The sequence below is a fragment of the Lagopus leucura genome, unplaced genomic scaffold (assembly GCF_019238085.1).
Source record: "Lagopus leucura isolate 7727_CA_CO unplaced genomic scaffold, USGS_WTPT01 Super-Scaffold_739, whole genome shotgun sequence".
Taxonomy (NCBI): Eukaryota; Metazoa; Chordata; class Aves; order Galliformes; family Phasianidae; genus Lagopus; species Lagopus leucura.
The window spans coordinates 5,803,941-5,824,910 of record NW_024962255.1 but is presented as its reverse complement, the minus strand read 5'-3'; the positions used below and the strand labels follow the sequence as shown (position 1 = coordinate 5,824,910).

Genomic DNA, 20,970 nt, shown 5'->3' with positions numbered 1-20,970 from the left:
CCAAGTCTTCGTCATGTACTCAGATGAGTGAAGTCTATTCTTCCTGATGCTGGGAAAATAGCAGAAGTGCTCCTTCCCTACTACCATTCCCACTTCCCAGCCCTTCCAGGGCAGCAGCAATAGCACCAAGCCTTGCCATGCAGTCACATTCATCACTAGAGCTAAAGCTGACACTACTCTTCCAGCTCTCAAGATGCCTGCCTTCCATATGCCTCGAGTCATCCTGCGTTTAAATCCATGCATGTGAAAGTTCCTCCCAGGAGGAGGATCTGCCTGTGTGAGGACTAAGTATCATATTTTAGAATTACCTGCAAAAGTGACTTTAATAAGTATGTAAATATTCCTTTGTGGTGTAAGATGCCCACTAACTGAGGCTGAAGAGTCAAGATAACTCAGAGAGAAAGTAGAAACGCATCCAAAAACATATTCTCATGTATATGCCAAGCTCTATGAAGACGAAACAAAGGTTGCAAAGGAAATAAAGGTTGTGACCTGTACCTATAGCTTTCCTTGGTACCAGATCTGGTTCATTTTTACAATATTCATACTGTGTTAGCCACAAGTCAGGCCTAAATGCACAGATTCCAGGCTGCTTACAGAATTTAGCTGCGATTTGAACTATTTAAAATCAGAGTTGCCATAAGATTATGTATGTTTTAGAACCTCAGCTGTAACAAACTTGAGGATCGGGTCAGGCAAAAGTTTGCAAGGTTATTGATGGTTTTAAGGTTACTTTTTCAGATCCGTCTGAACACAGTGATAGCAGGTTCTGATCCTCACACTGAACTTCCATGAACGGAACATGGCTACAGAAGCACTTAAGAAATTAGAGAGAGCAGGAAAACATTACTGAATACAGTGACTTGGGAAGATTCATTCATATTTCTCAATAAAAAAAAAGCTCGCTTCCTCAAAATCCTCTCAGAAACAATCCTTTCTAGTTACCATTTTAAGTGACTGGCCAGAATCATCAAATTGCTATGTGGGCTGCAAATGACAGTAAACATAACCAACTTCAAAAGTTAACATGCAATATACAAAAGGAACAGTTTCCCAGGAATTTGCTGTGATCAGTTCAGATGAGGCAGATGGTAGCAATAGGCAACTCTCTGACACAGAATTAGTGCCAATGGAGACTACAATATTAGAAATACTCAACAACATTGTTGTACAAGAGGCGTTCCACTGTAGAACACTGCATTAACAGCAGCAAAACCCTTGAGAATTTTCCAGGCCTCGTCAGCCTGGAATGCTTCAATGAATGGTAAAAATGGAGGCTGAAACAATCACTCCTAGTTCACAAGCACCAAAGTATAGCTACTGAAGATTTCTAGCCTGTGTTATAACAGTGGCACAGTTACCCTTGGCAACCAGGGTAAATCTGAGCTCACGGATGTCAAATGTCCCAAATTCTCATGTTCATTTTATTTGTCTGGATTCATACTCCAAGGACCTAGTACTCCTCCTTCACACTGTATTTCGCTACAGAAAGCAAATCAGACAAGTGAGTTCACCAACACTCAGAGCAAGGGTGTTTACCTGCTTGTTGTTCAAGAACATCGGTCATTTTTCCTGGTCTTTGTTGTTATTTAATGATAATACAAGCCATAAGAAGTTCCAATAAAGAATTACTGGATCATCTTCGAGAAAATTAACAGCATGAAATTAATGACAAAGAGCATACTTATGCTCCACATCTGGTGGACAAAGATAGAAGGATCATCTGGGTCACCGACTGCTATCCTCAGCAATCATAGCTAAGTAAGAAGGGTTCAGTAACACAAAGGGCCTGTGAACAACAAGGACTATTTTCTAAACCTTCTATCACTGGTTTCAGTCTATGGCTCATACACCAATGTGGTCATTAAGAAAAAAAAATAATCGAATCTATCATCAGTGGATTTAGGTTATCACCCTTTCTCAGTAACTTTTCCAGAGGTACAGAAATTGACAAAAAAAAAAAAAAAGAAAAGAAAAAGGAAAAACTGGCTTCCAGCCATCCCAAAGGGTACAGGAAAGGACAAAAAAACCAGAACCACTATGTGACTCAAGAGGTGAAAACAAGAAATTGAGTCCATCATGCTGGCCCCAACAATATCAAGAAATGTGTTACGTCACATAGTTCAGACTCATCTAAGAAACAGATCACAATCCACACAACACAGAGTAAAAATGAAATAAACAGCAGGTTCTCACTCATCTGAAGAGAGTAAAAAAAAATTCCTTCACACATCCAAATCTAGGTCAGAAGGAGTCATGAAGCACATGGCAGCACAACACGAGCACTGGAAGGCCGAACTCTAACCCCAAGGATGCCTACAGAGGTCATAAGCTTAAAGTTTTACGTTCCTTGTCCTGTCATACAGAACAGAACTCAGCAAGCACATCAGAAACTGCACTGGGAGCACCATTTCTTTTTATCTAGCAATACTCATTCAGCAGAAATCAGAGACAGAGTCCATTCCACAACATAGAGCTCAATCCAGAGTCACTATCCAGTAGACCAGCTGATCCCTCTCTGTGTTAAGGTAACTAATACCCACAATTATTTTACCTCTTGTATGAATAATTATCCACAGAAAAAAAATTGACAAAAATAACTTCCCTACAAAATCTCATCGAAAAGAGAATGTAACCGTGGGGAGAATAGAATAATTATTTTTAAGCCAATATACCCATCTTGAGACAACCTTCAATGCACGTTTGTACATTTCAAGCAATTTTAGCAGCATTTAGGAAGGGAAAAAAATGCCTTGAGGCCAGCCCTGTCAGCAAATATTTTCCACCTTCAGTTTAAATCTCAGCATTATTCCAGATGAATGCACTGCAAGCACACTTTTCTTAAAGCACTGTGAACAGCCTGTTACGTTGATGCCACTTTTTTTTCCCCATGTGAGCCATTATTTGCAAACATAGATACCCTGGAAACAAAGGTAACTGGTAATCTTCTAGAAAGAACACAGACATGCTTCATGCTAACAATCTCTCATTAAGAAATTCAAAGGAGATTTATTACACTTAGATTTATGAAACCAAGGCCAAAGCCCATCTGTATCTCTGTGCTTTCATGAAGGTAATGATTTTGTCATATCTGTTAGAAGACTTTCTGCCCAAAAACTAAAATGAAGTGACGTGACTTTTTTTAAAAAAAAAGATATGTTCTTAACAAAAATACAAAAAAAAATAAGCTTCCTTTGTTGTACTTGCATTTTATCAACAGTATGCCATGCTCTGATGCGAATTTTCAAGTAGTTTAGTAACACTGCACTAATTCACAAACCTTAAATATGGCAGTTAAAAATCCCAGTTTCAAAGTGCATTTTCTACAGGCCCTGGGATTTATGACTATTTCCCAGTGTATCTGATCATCTGACAAACCACTTGCAAGTCATACATTTAAAATAACCCTAAAGAGATGGAGATATATTTTTAAAAGGCAGAACTTCCTAAATACTTATGTTTATTTGTATTTTCTAAGCGTATTACACATCACCAACTAAATAGTTGTGAAAAAAATTCCCAAAAAGACACCTTTATTTGAATGGCAAATTGACACAAGCCTTCATTTTGCCTTAATGCACTTTCCAGGGGCACCAGCGGTTTTCAAGCTTTTTAAATCCAAGGAAACTCTTCCTATTTCCTATTCAATCTAGAAAAGATCCATCTTACCTTATCAGTGCCCCCCAACAATCTGAATGATGTGGCCTCGAGTCGTTTTTTCTGCCTATTCCTTCATCATTTTGGAAGTAAGTTGAACTCGAATCCGTCCAGGTAAAGTTGTCATGCATGTGACACATACTGCTCTCCAGGGCCTTGTACAGTAGTTCTCTGGTCTCATGCACGCTATTTTAGACCGTATGAATTTTACAGTTAACTTACATTCTGTGCACAGGTTTTCTGCAAAGGTAAATTACGCCCTTGGGCAGCTAGCAATGATATTTCTGAAAATAAATAAAACTAACTAAATAAATAAAACTTTATACATTATAAATCTGTCACAAGTCACAGGCTGTAATCTTCACTCATTTGCAAACTCAAAAGAACATCAACGTTTTATAGCACATTTTCTTCTTTTTGAGAGACTCAAAATAAGCTCTCTGCTACTTACTTTTAGTAACAGCTAATTTATTTCTTTTTCTGAGAAAATAAATTCCAAAGAGAGACAAAACATCACAACCAACGTGTCTCGTTCCAAGCCTTACTCATACAACTTCTTTAGAGGATGTACCACTCTGTGCAATATCTTCAAGAGAGAAGACTCCAGTTTACAAATAAGCTCCCTGCAAGCCAAGAAACATAAATAGATAGACAGATAGATAGATAGACAGATTGGCAAAATAGAGCCTCAATGCCACCAGGAGTACAGGGCACGAGTTCTGTCTTTGAGCAACAAATTTTATTTCTTAAATACTCACCAGGAGCTTTTCTGCCTGTTTAGCTGCCTTAAGGACAACCTCTCTTTGAAGATAATTAGCACAAAACAGAAAACAAAAAGGCACGAAGTTATGATAAAAAATAATCTGCCTTCTAGTTCACCAATAATTTATGAAGCACTTTTGACCAAATTGTCATTTTAACCTGAATGCAGTCAACTGTCAGCGCTGCCAGAATGCCCTGCATTACAATTGTACATTACAAATACAATTACAACCGCTGTTGTAATTTTCTTTTTTACATTCTTGATATTTTATCATTCTTTTGAAGTAATGTGACGTTCTCAAGGAACACCTCTGGTTTGTCATTCATGTGTATTCCCTGTTTCCTTATGATGTCAGAGAAGTACACTTTTGAAGGTTAAAATGAAAAATAAAAAGGGAGGAAGATTACATGTTGTGTTAGTGAAAGCAGGCTGAGAGACTCAATTCTGCAAAACAGACCTTGGGCTCTCCCCAGCAGGTTAACATAGAGGAAGCTGTGTGGAACTTACAGGATTCCCCTGGCAGTCACAGAAAGGCAGCAAGTCTCCTACAGACACACATTTCATTTCCATAATGCAGCTCCGCTTCTTTTGGTGCAAACGCAAAAGACAAAACCTTTCTTCTTTCATGCAGATAAAGCAAGTATTTATGAACCTTAAAATCTGCTCTGGCAAACATCTGTATATTGCAGCCCACAGATGTTGTCATCACAATGATTAAAATGCAATGGAAATAAAATAATCCAGCAAATCAAGAGAAGACATATTCATAAAATCTACTGCATCTACAGAGACAGGACAGACAGGGAGAGCAACACACTACCGAACTAGAGAAGGCAGGTACAGGAAAGACATCTGAATTCAGAGGAACAGTTTACATTTACAAAGCTCACTAGGAACTGGAATGATGAATCTGCTGCTCTCCATATGAAACAGGGTGCAGCACTGGTGGCTGCAAACGAGGAGGAAGCAGCTCTGAAAAGGACATAGGAAAGTATACGTCTCATCAGGAAAGTGTCTTTGCAAAACTGGAGTTTTGGTGAAGAACCTGAGGCATAAAGACACCAGCAACAACTAAACAATCAAAGACCTGGCAAAAAGGCAAAGAAGAAATTAAATGAGTAACAGAAGGATGTTCATCCTGAGAAAAATACTAGGTCACTGTAAAAAAAAAAAAAAAATCTAATGAAAGACAGCAAAACAAGATCTGAAAGTCTGAGACATAGGGTTGCATGCTTATCTCAAAAAGAAAAAGGCACCACTACTTACTGCATCGCCCAGATGACTCTGAGTTATAGCTACCATGATTTATTTCTTAATCACAGTGTAAATGCAAAGAGGGCACAACGTGGTCACAAAAATGTAAGCTGTCCTCAACGCATGATATGGCGTTAAGCCTTAGAAATATATTTGTGAACCAACCAGCCTTGCCACAACAGAGCCTCTGCCACTGGCAAAGGGAGAGGAAGATGACTCCAGCCACCTGCTTTGAGAAGGCTGTCTCTAATCACGCTTGACAACAGCACTTCTGCCTGCCTGCACAAGTGACTTTGTGAGTACCCATCCAGAGGCAAAGCAAGACCCCACCGGCTGCCAAAGCACTGTAACATTTAATGGCTACGCTAACTTGTGGATAAAGATACTCCTTTACCTAAAAGCCTTGCTGCAAGACATCCCTCCCAAGTGTTTCCCAAGAGTTACAGCGCGTACTCCATCAACTCTCTTACTCTTCTTTTTTAAGAAAAAAAAATCTAGGTTGCACAAAATCATGTTTTGTGCAGGTTGTACCACAGTTTAATCCACATATAGGCACTCTCATTTCAAGCTGCCCGGGACAAGTGTCTTTCTACAAGTTCATTCAACCTCAACTTCTGCTACACCATATCTTTCCTCATCTTGTTACGTGAGCATACTTTGAAAAGCCTTTTCTTCTCTCAGAAAAGGAAATACCTGCAACAAGCTGATTATTTGCAGATTTATTATTGGCTAACAGTGTGGCACCCCTGCTCTTCTCCTGCCCCTCTAAAAATGTGGACCCATGCTATGCGAGTACCTTGCTCAGACCAGAGGGACGCCAAGCTTTTTCTCCTTCTTTGCAGTTATTAAGTCAAACAGGTATCAAAACCACTTCTACCTCCACAGTAGCTGAAGTACTTCAGGCAGACAAGATGAAAGAAAAATAAAGTTTCAGTAAAAAATAAATCTTAAGGCAGATAATTGGATTCCCCCCACCCAAACATCTTAACTCTTTGCACTTCGACCCTCAGAGGCATCACATCACGAGTTCCTTCTTTCTGAGCCTCTCAGATAGCTGCTTCCCTTTCCAGAAATATCCCTAAGCAGGACTGAAAATGGGAAAGCACAGCTCCTCAGGATTAAAATAGAGTTAATATTCCATACAAGACAATGTTCATTTTTGAACAAAGTTTCCTTTTGTGTTGTAACGCACTTTTTTAAAAAAGGAAATAATAAGCTGAGGGTTTGCAAACAAAAAAAATGACACCGAGTTTCTGCCTCCCAGGAACAAATTCCCTATTCCCTCACTCCAAGTTTTATCTTTATTCAGGAGCACAAAGGTTAAGAAAACACAGAGCAATGGAAATGCCACTCCACATCATCACACAAGTTCAACTTTACGTTGAAAGTATAACCAAGCAGTAAATAACTGGTATTTTCTAATTATCAACTAGTAGCACGGAGTCATTTACCTGCTGACAAAGGCAAATCTCATTCACTTTACAAACATTTGCTCATATACAAAATCTTTTATTCACTTTCTAAATAAGGACAAGACAGACTGTGAGTAAGACTGCGAGGATATTGGAAGTACTCTATCAGCACAGCTATTAGTTAAAATCTGAAAAACTCCAGTAACATAAAAAGCAGAGGAATGAATAGTTGGACTGACAAACAGGATAAGCAATGAGAGCTTGGACCCGCTGGGAGGTTCCTGATTTTAGCTTGTATTTTTTAAGGGAAAGTCAATGCTTAGATATTATTCTGTTGAATATACAGAAAAAAAAAAGAAAAGAAAAAAAAAAGACTGTTTTCTTACTGTCCTTTTACTCCTTTTATGAAAGGTTACTAAGGGAATGGTTCTAGTAAGGTCAAGCAGTAGAAGCCCTGCTGTGTGTTTTCATACAGCCAAATACCGCTTGACATTAATGCCTCTTGGTTCTTATTTCCTTTAAATGCAAGCTGTTGGAACTTCCCAATAGTAATTCTTACTACATATTCTAGTATACATATTAGTTAATATATTATAATATAAGGGGCAAAAAAGAAAAAAAATGTGCAGGCACCAAGATGCCACAGCAGAGTCAAAAGAAAGGAACTTGACATCAGCAGGGCTTAGCATAGGCAGCCTCCTTCTGGTAAGGCAAACCTTGCAGGCTATAAAACACACTTCAAACCCAAAAACCTAAATGCAGTTTCAAGCACAACTATGAGGTCTCAAAATCATAATTGAATGCAAGCTATTAGGAAAAACATAAAAGAACAGCTTTCCACATAGTTTATATATTTATTGCCTTAAAGTTATGCAAATGAAAGAAATTTTGTCATATTAGAGCATCATTATTATCCACCTTTTACATTATCACAGAACTGTATATGAAATAAAATGGGGAGCTCAAAATGCTGCATGTCATTTAACACTCCCACTTCAAATTTCCCACGAAGAACACTAACAAATCAAAAATTTGCACTGTGCTGATCTGTGTTAGTTGGGTCATCCCTCAACCTTTTTCCTGTATTCTGAAATCCAAGATGCTTTCTAAGTTGTGAAAGTGCCACCCCTGGCATTCATTTTATTTAAGGCCCGATGTTCTCCACGACAAAGATCCTAAATTGTTGATTTTTAATTCAGCTTCAAGGAAACCATGTTCTTTTTAGTAATGCATCTGTCCCTCAGGGGGGCTTTTTGGTTGTGGACAAGGAGGAACTGTAACATCCAGCGCCCATCTGTGATGGTGGAATGAAGTGGAAAGAAGTCTCAGGACGGTGCCTCGATTCTCACTTCACAAGTGATCCATTTTTGCACACAGCAGTCTGCATATCTCATACCTGCCCTGTGCACAAAGTGTTTCATTCTCCGGTTTGAAAGCCAGCCTCTTCCAGCAGGTTTACAAATGGAAAGTAGCTCACAGCATATCTACACCTAAGCAAAATCACCACTAAGTCCAGTATATAAAAAAACCTGTCAAAATTGAAAATGCTATCCCAAATCATGAACTCAAACATCTGTAAATTATAGAAAAAAAATCTTGACAGAAAAGCAAGAGCTGTATGGGACATTCCCTTTTTAGGAGGATACTTACAGACATCTGTTTAAAAAATGAAAAATAAAAAATAAAAAGGGAGGGGCTTAATTTAAGTAATTGTAACATTTGTATAGCAATATGATTCCAACAGGGCATTCTACGTAATTTTTTTGGAGGGGCAAATTGAAGAAACACCCCTAGGCAACAAGTGAGAGAGACAAATAAAGACACAGCAGGAATTCCTATCAGAGGGAACATACTATGAACAGAAGTATGAAAAACATTCTGATCTTTGCCTAAAAAACAAAGAAGACTTTGTGGTTCCTCTGAAATGGCAAGCAGTTCAACCTGAGGTGACTGTTTCAGCCATAGTCTTACTGTGTTGAAGTCTTACATTCACAAACCATTGCACACCATACTTTTTTTTCCTTCCAGTAAACAACCATAGCAAGCCATGAACAGTTTTAATAAACATGACAGTATCCCCCCTTTTCAAACAATGTGTGGTTTTGATTCCTTTCATTCTATGGCTAAACCAAATAAATCACATTAAAATAATAAATTCATCTAACTCTGCAAGTATTAAGATGTAATTTAAAATAGAACACTTAGCTAGTCAGTCCTCTCATCATCGGCGTCTGTAAGACTCTGAACATAGAAAAGCTCAAGGCAGACTCCCTGCTGGACACATTGCACTTAAGTCTAATAACTAAATCCTTTATACAAGGTATATGTGCATGCATATATATACACAGGCATACATAGTTTATACTGCACCATTTATCATCATCTTTAGCCATTATTTTAACTGGAGGCAGTTTTGTATACTCATTTCATGTTTACAGATCCTCCTCCACAGTAATAACTGAAAAAAGCTGCCCGAGACAAACAAAAACACTCCGAAAATTATTTTCTTCTAGAAAAAAAGTAAAACAGAAAAAAAAAGAAATATATACTTTTTACGACACTTCCTAGCATGCACGTTAATGGTAAAGCATATTCTCCACAATGGAATTCTAGAGTAAGAAACCCAGCTGCAGATTTTTGATAAATGATCACCATTGGCAGCAGGATCAGTGGGGAAGACCATCAGATATTGCAATTTGATGCGGACATAAAGGCATTAGCTAGTCAGCATATCAGGTAAAAGAGAGAAGAAATAAGCTTACACAGCTATGTAGACAGAAGTAGTAAAAAATTTGTTCGGACAAAATTCACTGAAAGCAGGAAACCACTCAGGAATTTCCTGCCATCTCATGGCAAGCAGAGTCTACGACCCCTGCTGTGAAAGGCTGAGCACACCACCCCTCATCACCCAGCTGGAGCAGATCCCTGTGCTCTAAGCAGGTTCCATCCACACTGCCACGGTTTGCACAACAGCCTCTCTTTCTGCCTCGGGTTGCTGAGCAGGGAGCCCTCCTTCATTCCCTGACCTCTGCACTCCTATCACAGAATCACAGAATCACAAGGTTGGAAACGACCTGCAAGATCATCTAGTCCAACCACCCTCCCATTCCTATTAGTACCGCAAGCTACTAAACCACATCTCGTAGCTCCTCATCCAGGCGCCTCTTGAACACTTCCAGGGACGGCGACTCCACCACCTCCCTGGGCAGCCATTCCAGTGCCTGACCACCCTCTGAGAGAAAAAGTTTCTCCTCATGTCCAACCTAAACCTCCTCTGGTATAACTTCTGGCCATTTCCTCGGGTCCTACTATTTGCCTGGGAGAAGAGGCCAGACCCTTTTACACTGCAACCTCCCTTCAGGAAGTTGTAGAGTGCAATGAGGTCTCCCCTGAGCCTCCTCTTCTCCAGACTGAACAATCCCAGCTCCCTCAGCCACTCTTCATAAAGTTTGTGTTTCAGATCCCTCACCAGTTTCATTGCACTTCTTTGGACACGGTCCAGGGCCTCAATGCCTTTCTTGTAGTGAGGGACCCAAAACTATGTGTGACACTTCATGGAGTTCACTCTCCGGGCAGCTCAGATCCAGCCCAGAATGATGGGAATTTCTCCAAAAGCAGATAACATGACTGCAGTGGAATTAATCTACACACACTTAGGGAAAAACGAAAAAGCAATGCTATTGCTGTTGGGATGTCCCAGCAATGCTACTGCTGGGATGTTTTTAAACAAAAGCAGCTCCTTCTGAATGTACAAAACATTTTGCACCTCAGAACCTGAATAACTGTGGCTATGAGTAGAACATGGCAAATGGAAAGAAACAACTAAACAAACATGTATTTGGATGTTCTCCCACAACCTGTAGTCTGACTTCATTCCCAGCACTGAACTAACTCCTGTTTGTGCTGCTGGCTTCTCTCCTTCCTACTGAAAATATCAGCATGTTTCTGCTTTCAGCATAACAAAAACATGAGAATTGGTAGGGATAGGCATTTTAATTTGTTGGGATTTTAGCTCTGTGAAACACTGGTTAATAATAAACTGAGCCATGCAACTACATCTTACAGAAGAACAGGCACAATGGTATGACAGCGTCACAGATGTCCTCACTGTGGCAGTCCTTAACAAGTCCTGGTTTGGTCTAGAAGGGCACAAGGAGGTAAACTGTTAAGCATATTCACCCCACTGAGCAACAGCTTTTAACTGCAGCAGACTAGTAGAAAAAAAGTGTAGTTACACAGCAAGGCCTCCCTGACCACATGAGAGATGCACTACTCTCACTCCTTGCGGCTGGTTTTCAATAAGTGTTGAAAGCTCAGATTAAAAGTAGAAAAGCTACACATAACAATATGTTCTTTCTGGAGAGCTCATAGCTCTGTCAAGAACTTCCAAGCAAGACATCATATCCTGATGATAACACTGTGAAATCTGCATTCTAGCACATTGCGGATGGAGAGAAGATGAAGTTAACGTTATGTGGCAGTGAAGGACTCAAAAGAAACCACTGGAGAAAATTTAATGGAGAGCATATGGATGTAAATGAATTAAGATTCAGTTCAAAAGAATTAGATCCAGTCTACCAAACTACTTCTAGCTAGGTGGCAAACACCTCAATTCAATGCAACCAAATCAGTAAAGCGTGATTAAAAACAAACAAACAAACAAATAAACAAAACTAATATGTTTTTGGTTTTGTTTTTTTTTAATTCACCTGATACTTCATTAATTTTTACCAGATTTTTGGTTTATATTTGTTATACCTTGCATTCTCTCTGCTCTTCCATTCTGGTATTAAAAAATCCTGATTCTTAAAACAACAGCCTTCAGTTCTGGAGCATGTGAAACTACAGCTCAGCAGAACAAAATGCCTCGCCCTGCACTTACGCAAACACCCCATCTGACAGCTTTAAATGGTCCAGAATCTGGCTTACCAGGAGGTGAAGAGAGTGTTATCACCATGACTGATGGCTATCTTTTCACAGCTTCTATTAGGTCTTCTCTTCTGCATTTAATAGCCACTCAAGTTTAAATTCTCCCAATGGAGAACAGCCCTTTATTTGAAGTCTGAAGTCTCTATTCCATTAAAATCAAGATACAGCTTCTGACCCACCTGTGGGTTTCAAATTAGGGATACTTGCACTGAGTTGACATAAAGTCCCAGGTTGGCAAAACGAGCTATGAGCCAAAATCCCAAGATACATGCACGTGCTGATATAAACCATTAGTCTGCTCCCCCACTGTTCCTGCCACTGGGCAACATGCATATGACAAGTACAGCTTTGTTTGGGGTCTTAGTCAATCAAATAAGTGCAAGAATAGCAATGGAGTTGATGAGTCCCGTTCTCTAGTTCTGTACTTCACCTCAGTTATCCCCACACTGATCAGCTTACACCTTCTCAGCAAATGAAACAGAATGCAACCATGGGGGTAACTTGAAATACACGTACTGAGCCAAAATAGCAGAAGAACTGTGCCAAGTGCATCCCCAAGTTCTACACACCATGTAAGAGATCAGCTTCACCCAACATTGTACAACACAGGCATCTAACAAATCTGCAACTCTGAGCCGCTGTAAAACCACAGTAGCATCCATGGGATTGACAATAAATCCATTTATGGAACACCATTCTTGCTCTCAGATCACAGTTTGATTTTCCAAATTTGTTCTCATTTCCAGAGCTGACAGCATTTTAACATCAACAAGCATACATACAAGGCTGCTCAAATTAGAAACAATTCATGTGAAATTGCTATGCAGAGAGAACAGCAAGTTTCAGCTGCAGGAAAGCTCCATAGATGTGTAAGCATCGTTCAGTGAGAAACAGGGCTTTAAACTTTCACAGTTTCTGAATAGCAATCTCCTGGAATCTCTTCTCCAAAGAGCGCTAAGAAAGGTAAATATTAGCTTTTCCTATGCCCCAGTTCTGACCTACTGCTGATTATTCCCCCTCCAAAAGTGACATGTTAAAAACTTACACATTAATATTGTTTGTTTTTTAGTTTAAACACAGGCTTTCGAGCCCGGCTGGAAACTTGTTCACCACCCATATGTCACATGAAGAATCACTTTTCAACACCAATGGCAGGCTCAGAAATCTCAGTTTGAACTGAGAGCTTTAAAGTGTTCCTCATACCTTTGAGCTTATTTGAACGTTTGAATCACAAAAGCATTGCCGCATTACTAGGTTAAATACACACTGCACACAAACAGCTACTCACTATTCCCCTTCTCCATCACTTAACAGAAACTGAGTGCATACCTCCTTCGGAAGCCAGTGTATAATTTAACACCATGTTTGTGATTTCAGTTGATTTTCTTAAAATCATATGAAAAGAAGGATGATTGCCCATGTATATTTTCTCCCGTGACAGCCAATGAAAAAACAACTTATCCCTCCAGTAATTGCCACATGCACAAAAGCAATATGCCACAAAATGTAATGCCTGCTCACAAGCACAAACAGACAACAAAGTCCTATTTCATGCATACACCAGGGTCTGTTTGTTCTTCACTGTTACATTCCTTGTCACTGGAATTCCTTCCACACACGCATCTGCTGCCCTTTGTTATAAAATGTGAGGTTGATGGAGCCAAAATAGCACAACAGAATTTTGTTTCTGCAATTTATAGCAAAATAAAAGACAGATGGAATGCAATTACACTTTTTGTCACTTTCTATTCTCCGGCACCTTACATAAATAACCATTAGCATGAGTGTCCACCGAATCTCCGAAGAAAAAGGACTTCTGATTTCATTTACTTCTTGAAGTCACCACAACTTACCAGAACAGAGACCTCCTCTCTGTAAACAAAGTCCCTGCAGCCCCTATGTTCAAAATCCTACACCACTTCTCCGCACTTATCAGCACCAAAAACCACTCCATATGGAAGGCACATTATTTGCTCTTCTACCTTTTTTGCCTCTAAAACCCAGTAGCTTCTGCTTTTCCATGCTTCTTACCCACAAAGAAGTTCTCCACCTGCACAACAGCCACCAGGTCAGACACATCAGTAACAACCAGCATCGGTAACTAATGGCTCGTTACCAAGAAATAGACCTCATAACATGGAGAGATGACTTTCCATAATGTTACCAGCATGACATCATTGAAATGTAGGTCCTAGCTTGCAGCACTCTTTAAAAAGGTCTTAAAAAATCATTCACAATGTCGTTTCAGAAAAATGCATATAAGATTATTCAAATAAAAACAATATTTATGATTTGATTGATTGTATGCAGTACCCTGGCAGTAGTATCATGGTGGTTTATTTTTATTCCAGATTGGAATTTACTATAAGAAGTTCCATAGCTAGGAAACTAATTCTTGCAACATTGATTTCCATGGCACTGCTTAGAAAGACTCCAGAAGAATAATGCGAATGTCAGGGCATTTTATGTAGCAGCAGCAACATTCTGCAAGCAGTCTGGGCAGAGGATTTGCTCCGGGTTATTTTGAGTACTATCTGCAATATTCTACCAAAATGAGCAGGGCATCCGTACAGTGAGATGTGGTGAGATTCTGAATAGTCAGAGTGACACCAAGGAACACTCAGCAGAGTGACACCACACAGTAAGAACAGCCCAGTTACTTGGGTGCCCCATGCATCATTTTGTCAGTGTGCTGTGTAATGGTTTCAAGGGTAGAAAATTAAATCTTACATAAAAATAATAAACCTGACCTGAACCAACAATGCAAGCCAGGAAATTGAGCAAAGGCTTCAGCTTCAGGACCACTACACAGTCCTCCCAAAGGAACACCTCGGTATGCCTTAATGTCTCTCTTAGAGACAGAGGACAATACCTCTTTGGATCACTTCCTTAATTGTCCAGCATGAGATCAGATCATCCAAGAGCCATTCTAAACGCAGTGCACACACGATCCCTGAAAGAGCATCTTGGAAGGAAGAAACGTCTTTATTGACACATGTTCTCACAGCACAAATATTCTGTATTGAATAGACTAAAAATCTGACTGGGGTCCCTTCTGTGGCTTCAACATGGATTTTCAACAGAGATTGTCTGTTTTGATAGTTGTCTTTTTAAATGCAATACTAATCTTCAAGATTAACAAACAGAGCAGTAGCATCAACAACAAAAACTCTTACTAGATCAAGAAGAATCCTCCAGTTGATCACGCTGCCTGCCCTCAACAAAACTGAGCAAAGAGTCTGGCAACAAGAAAGTCAGCCCAAATGCAATGTATTCAGAACAGTTGCACGAAGTTTTACTCTGAAAAGAGACACTGTAGCAAGCAATTGTTCAACTACTGTCACTGCCAGAGAGTTGAACAAGCTCCAGTACAGAACACCAAGCTTCTGCAAAAGAAAAGAAGATCCAATTGCTCAGGGTTAATCTGTGCCAATAAATGAATTCTCTGGTGTCTGACCACATGCATGGAGTATAGTTTTAAAATCTCCTTCTTTTTCAAAAACAGTTTTACTTTCATGCCTCCTTGCTAAGCTTTCAGAGCAGTAGAAGGAACCCCATTAATGGGAAAAGTCCCTTGAAAAGGTATACTTTGCTGTTTCTCTTGAATGTGCACATTAACTAGGACCCACACTAGGGAGAAAAGACAGCAGAAGAAATTGTTTAGAGTTCATGAAAATTAACATTTGGTGTAATTTTGTAGCTATAATTTGCATGTACACAAGTTACATAAAAATACATATGGATTAATGCAAATTTTCACACAGAGAAAGATTCACTCTGTGCTCTGCAGAACTAAGGGCAAGGCTGGTGATGAATCATTTTTTTTTAATATTCTAGTTTGGGTATATAAATAGCTCTCTGTTTCTAGAATAATTACTACTGGAAAACACAGCTTCTGAAATAATATAGGCCATAATTAACCTCAGCTTCATTAAATCAGAAATAATATATTTTTCAAGTCTTATTTGTAAAGGCAAGCTGATTAATTTAAACGTTTCCCTTTGGGAAAAAAAAAAAAAAAAAAAAAAAAACCACCCTAATTGAAATGAATTACCTACGTTACTACTTGTCAGATCTCCTGAACTCTGGAAAGCTTCAGCCGGTGCCTGGCTACCTGACAGACTGCCTGCCCCGCTGCAAGGCGAGGGCTCGCTCCCCTCTCAAGAAGCTCCGCGCTGTCCCGCCGCCTGCCCACCTTCGCTCTCGTCGGGTGGCTGCGGAGAGCGACGCTCCGGGCCAGGCACTGCCTCCTGCCCCGCCGATCCCCCATCCTCCCGCCCGCTCCGGCCTCTCGGTGCCGGCCGAGCCCCACCGGGCGGGGCTCGTTCTTCTGCCCTGCCCACGCGAGGGCTCCAGTGCGGGCCGCAGCAACGGAGAGTTGGGGCGCCTGCGGACTCGGGAGCGACGTGGAGCCCCCGGCCCTATCAGCTCTGCCGCTGCTGCCCCCCGCCCAGGCTGGGCTGCCCCTGCGCGGCGCTGCGCTGCATGGCACGGCACAGCGCCTAGCCGGCGCACCGCACTGTCCCTTCTCTTTCCTTGTAAGACAGCGCCAACCCCCGACCGAAGAAAAGTTTCCAAGCGAGCCGCAGGACCGAGACTCCCTCCCCGCTAACAGGACAGACCCTTCTCTCCCCGCCCGCCTGCGCCGTGCTGCCCCGGGGCTCACCTTCCTGCACAGCATGGAAGGGGTTGTTGGCCTCTATGAGCTTGATGGAGTAAGTGATTTTCTCGCTCTGGAGGATGTCGTCATTGAGGTTCAGATCCGACACCGCCTGCTTGAACACCTCGTCGTCCTTGGCAGCATTGCCCTCAAAAATGGCACCTGCGGGGAACAAGGAAGCAGAGGGCGGTGAGGGCCGTGCCCGCTGCCCGCCCGGAACTCCCCTGGCCGTAGCAGGGCCGTACCGGCTCGCAAGGTGCCAGCGGGGCTGCTCCCACGACACTGCAGGCCCGGGGAGAGTGACCGCTCCCTCGGAGACGGGATGGGAGCGGGCCTGGGAACGGGAGCGATATGTGCTCACGGCGCACCATTTGCGGCCCTTGGGGCAGCGCTCCGGTCCGGGGCCGAACACCCACACAGACGCGAAGGCTCTGCGGCTGGTCACCTGAACGCTTCCGTTTCACTGTCCTGCTTATGCACTTAACATGAAAACATCTGGCGCCGTGCGTTACGTAAGATGCCCTGTGCCGAGCATGTGTGTGCACGCACCAGTCTTAGTGCCCTACTCTAGGAGCGATGGGGATCTGTCGTGCTGGCAACCAAAGCTCTCCCTAGGCTCTGAGAAGCTCTGCCCGGTGTGTGCCGGGGCTGCCCCTCACCGCGCAGCTCCGCGCACAGCGCTCTCCTGCTCGCCGGAGCGTTCTCCAGGGAGCGAGAAACGCTGCTCGGGCTGAAGTTTGCGCGGGGAGAAGCAGCGGTGACGCCGCGCCCCCACCAGAGACGCGGGGCCAGGAAACGGCGCAGCGGGGCTACCTCATTCTCCCGGCTCGGACACTTCCCCAAGGCTCTAACCCTGCGGGTCGGCCTATGGGACAGGTAGCCGGGGTCCGTCCAGCGCTGAGTAGCGCCCCGGGGCCGAAGCCGCCCTGCCCCCGCTGCGGTCAGGGCTGACCCCGTCTCCTTAATGGCTCCGCAATGCTGTCTGCCTTGGCTACGTCCCCGGGCTCCGGAGGCGCGCGGCGCAAAGCGGAGCCTCCCTCAGCGGCCCGGAGCCGCTGCCGCCGGGCCCCGCTCAGCCCTTCCCTTCTCCTCCCCTCCCCTCTCCGGGCCGGCAGGGGACTTTCCGCCCACAGCCGCGGAACTCCCCAGCCAGGACTGCTCCTGCCCCCCGCCCCCCTCCTGGTTTTCTTTCTTTTTTTTTTTTTTTTTTTTTTTTCCTTCTCATTTCTTTTTCTCCTTTTATTCCCACCCCCCAACTCCCCTCCCAACCCCCCCCGCAAAGGGGCTGGTGGGAAGGACGGCTCTTCATTCCCCGGCCGTACTCCCGTCTCCTCCCCTACCATCTTCTACAAGTGATCCTCTCTCCCTCTCCGCCTCTAAGCATCCTCATTTCTTTCCTGCTGGTACCTTCCGACACCAGCCAAAAGGTGACTGCAGAGCCTCGCTTGCGCTCGCCAGGCTTCCCGCGGACATCGCCGTGCTCGCTCCCAGAAGCCGCAAAAGTTCACATCAGCCTTTCCTTTGCCTCTAATTCATGCCCCTCTTCCTCCCACCGCCGATCCAGCCTCCTTACTGCCCAGGGGTTTTAATGAGATCTTACTCAAACCACAACAGTTGCGCGCACAGCCACACGCACACGCGCGGAGCCGCCGCAAACCTCGCCTCTCTAACCCTTTCCCAGCCAAGTTCTCTCCTCGCGTTCCGGCTCGGCTGCCACCTGCTACGGCAGGCGACGAAGACCGAGGGATTATCTCCCCGAAAGTTTTCCCTCCGAGCACGTTCAGACGATGACTCTCTGTGCCCGGGTTCCGGGGGCGGCTGTTTGTTTTCGGCGGCGGGCAGGAAGGAGGAAAGCGTTCTCCACGCGAGCGGCTCCGAGCTCGGTTCCCGGCCCCGCGGGAGACCGCGACGGGGCGCCAGGGTGCCCCTGCCTCACAGTCCGACCCCGACGCACAGCTCGCCCTTAGCCCCCAACTTTGCGTTCCGGGGGTCCGGATGCCTTTCCCCGCACCCCCCTCTTCCGGCTCTCCGCGGAGTTGGGCTCGTTCGCTGCCTGAAAGATCACAGTGGTAGAACGAGAAGATCCCTTCATTTATTTATCTACCGCGTCCCTCTCCGCCGCCCCCCCCTCCCCACCAACCCCCCGCGTTTCCTCTCTTACCGATGTGGATGATGGAGTCCGCCCGCACCGAAACGCACTGAAATATCCAGGGGAAAAGCCAGAGCATCAACACTTCCATTTCCAGCCTGTCGCACAGCACATCAGCCCGGGGTCGGCGGAGAGGCAGGCGGGGGGAAAGAAGAAAGGCGCAAGGGCAGGTGGAGCAGGCGGCGCGGGAGGGAGGGATGCCTCGACACCCCCCGTAGAAAAATAATCCCCAATTCGCACGGAACGCAGACGATTCTCCGAGATGGAGGGAAGCGGACGACGCGGAGATGAGAAGAAAGACGGGGCCGAAACGGCGCGGCGGTAGATCCCGGCTTGGCAGGCGGCGCGACGGAGCCTCCAGCGCTCGGTGTGCGCCGGGGCGCCGGCAGACCGCGAACTGCGGAGCGGCCCCCCCGCCGCCGCCGCCGCCGCCGCCCGCCCCCCGCGCCACGTGACTGCGGAGCTTCGGCGCTCGGTGCCGCCGGGGCACGGCGCGGCGGGGTGCGGGCGGTGGGCGCCCGGGCGGCGTGGAGGGGGACTTGGCGGCTCAGCGACGGAGCGGGAGGGCGCTGCGAAGCGGCGGGGGGGGGGGGGGGGGGAACTGGCCTCTGCGAGGCACGGAGGGATACGCTGGGAATGATGTTACGTATCACACGCGTACGGCTGCCGGGCTGAGAGGGGCCGGGGCTCCGGGCACACGGAGGAAAGCGGGGGGCGAGGGGATGCCGGCAGGTAAGGGCGCGGGGTGTGGGCCGGCCTGGAAAGCGGACATTCCCCCCCTCCACCGCGCAGGGAGCAAAGAGGTGGGGAGAAAAGTGGTGCGGCAAAACCGCTGCTCGGTTTGGTTTGTTCTAGCTTTCAATGAAATCTAATTCATAAATCGGACGTGCTCGGACTCAGAAGACTAATTCATCCCCTAAAACAAACGCATCAGTGATTGCAGGCACCCAAACGTGACGAGCGTCTCAATACGCCAAGGATCCAGAGAAAACAAATTCATTCAGGAGCCCGAACCGCAATTAAAACCGCTGCCAAGAAGAGGAGCCGGGAGCAGGATGTTACCAACGCAGTCAAGTTGCTGGGGGGCCGGGGCGATACATGCAGAGAACGTCAGCGTTCGGATAACGCGAGGCACGGCCATTCCCGGAGGTCGCCGCCTCGGCAGCGCCAGTCTGCTGCAGCCGGACCTGCCCGGGAGGGAGCGGCGTGGCGGTCGGGACGGCGGGCAACGAGCGGCGGGGCTGAGCGGAGGCGCTCCGCGCAAATGCGCTCCGCCGCCACTTGCGCTGCCGAGCAAACGCAGCCCGCTTCTACTCCGTGCGCCTCGTCCGGACCCGCCGAACGCTCTGGATACTTCGGATCTGTCGCTCGCCCGAGGGAGTGCTGCAGAGTGTTTATCTAATAGAGAAAGCACAGTACGGCAAAACGCTTAGCGCTGAGGAGCGGCAAACACAGACAGGGTTTACGGTGACTGGGGAGGGAGCGTCTGGATGGAGCTGGAAGGAGCACTGTTGCTCCGCACGGGCGAGGGGAGGAGGGGGAAAAGCGGCGGGCGGATAAAAGGCGAAACGCTTTTCGCAAATAAATCACTCGGGTAACAGCTCTTACTTACAGTCCCTGCCCTAAATATGCGATTTCACACTGGTCGATGCAGAATGATTAAATACCATTCGCCATATTTCACGTAATAAAAACGCTTAATCCTGATAATTGGCTTCTGGGACAAAGATCAATAGAAATGTTCCTTATTTGACTATGTTAGAGAGCCAAAATTAATTCTGATCTACATTTGCTTCAAATCAATACGCACTTAGTGACTTACATGGGCTCTTCAAAAAGTTAAACACCTGTATTGACCACAGTCATATATATGTCAGTAATGAGTTCACGTGGGGGACTTATGGGGAGCGGAGAGGAAGTGTTTCTGCATCCAGCTGGGAAAACAGGCTCAATTTGTGTTGGGAGCACGCTTTGGGATCCTAGCCATGAAACCTGTAGAAATACATAGCCATGAATCCTACTATTCATATGCAGGATCCCAAATCCCAGCCTGTTATACTCCCAGCACTTGGGAGCAGGCTAGCACAGTGGTCCTGACCTCAGCTGGAACTCCTCTGGCATCAGACCCAGTAGCTGAACTGCAGCT

At 44.8% G+C, this 20,970-nt stretch overlaps 1 protein-coding gene across 2 annotated transcripts in view; it reads right to left on the bottom strand.

The window, feature by feature from the left end:
- Positions 1 to 19,186, bottom strand: part of GRID1 (glutamate ionotropic receptor delta type subunit 1) — a 513,133-nt gene extending 493,947 nt beyond the window's left edge. For both annotated transcript variants that reach the window (XM_042863189.1, XM_042863188.1), the window contains exons 1-2: positions 18,837 to 19,186; positions 16,682 to 16,837 (exon numbers count right to left, since the gene is read on the bottom strand). In XM_042863189.1, the coding sequence (XP_042719123.1) occupies positions 16,682 to 16,837; positions 18,837 to 18,915 (235 nt within the window). In that variant the 5' untranslated portion in view covers positions 18,916 to 19,186. The remainder of the gene's footprint in view (positions 1 to 16,681; positions 16,838 to 18,836) is intronic.
- Positions 19,187 to 20,970: the final 1,784 nt, after the last annotated feature.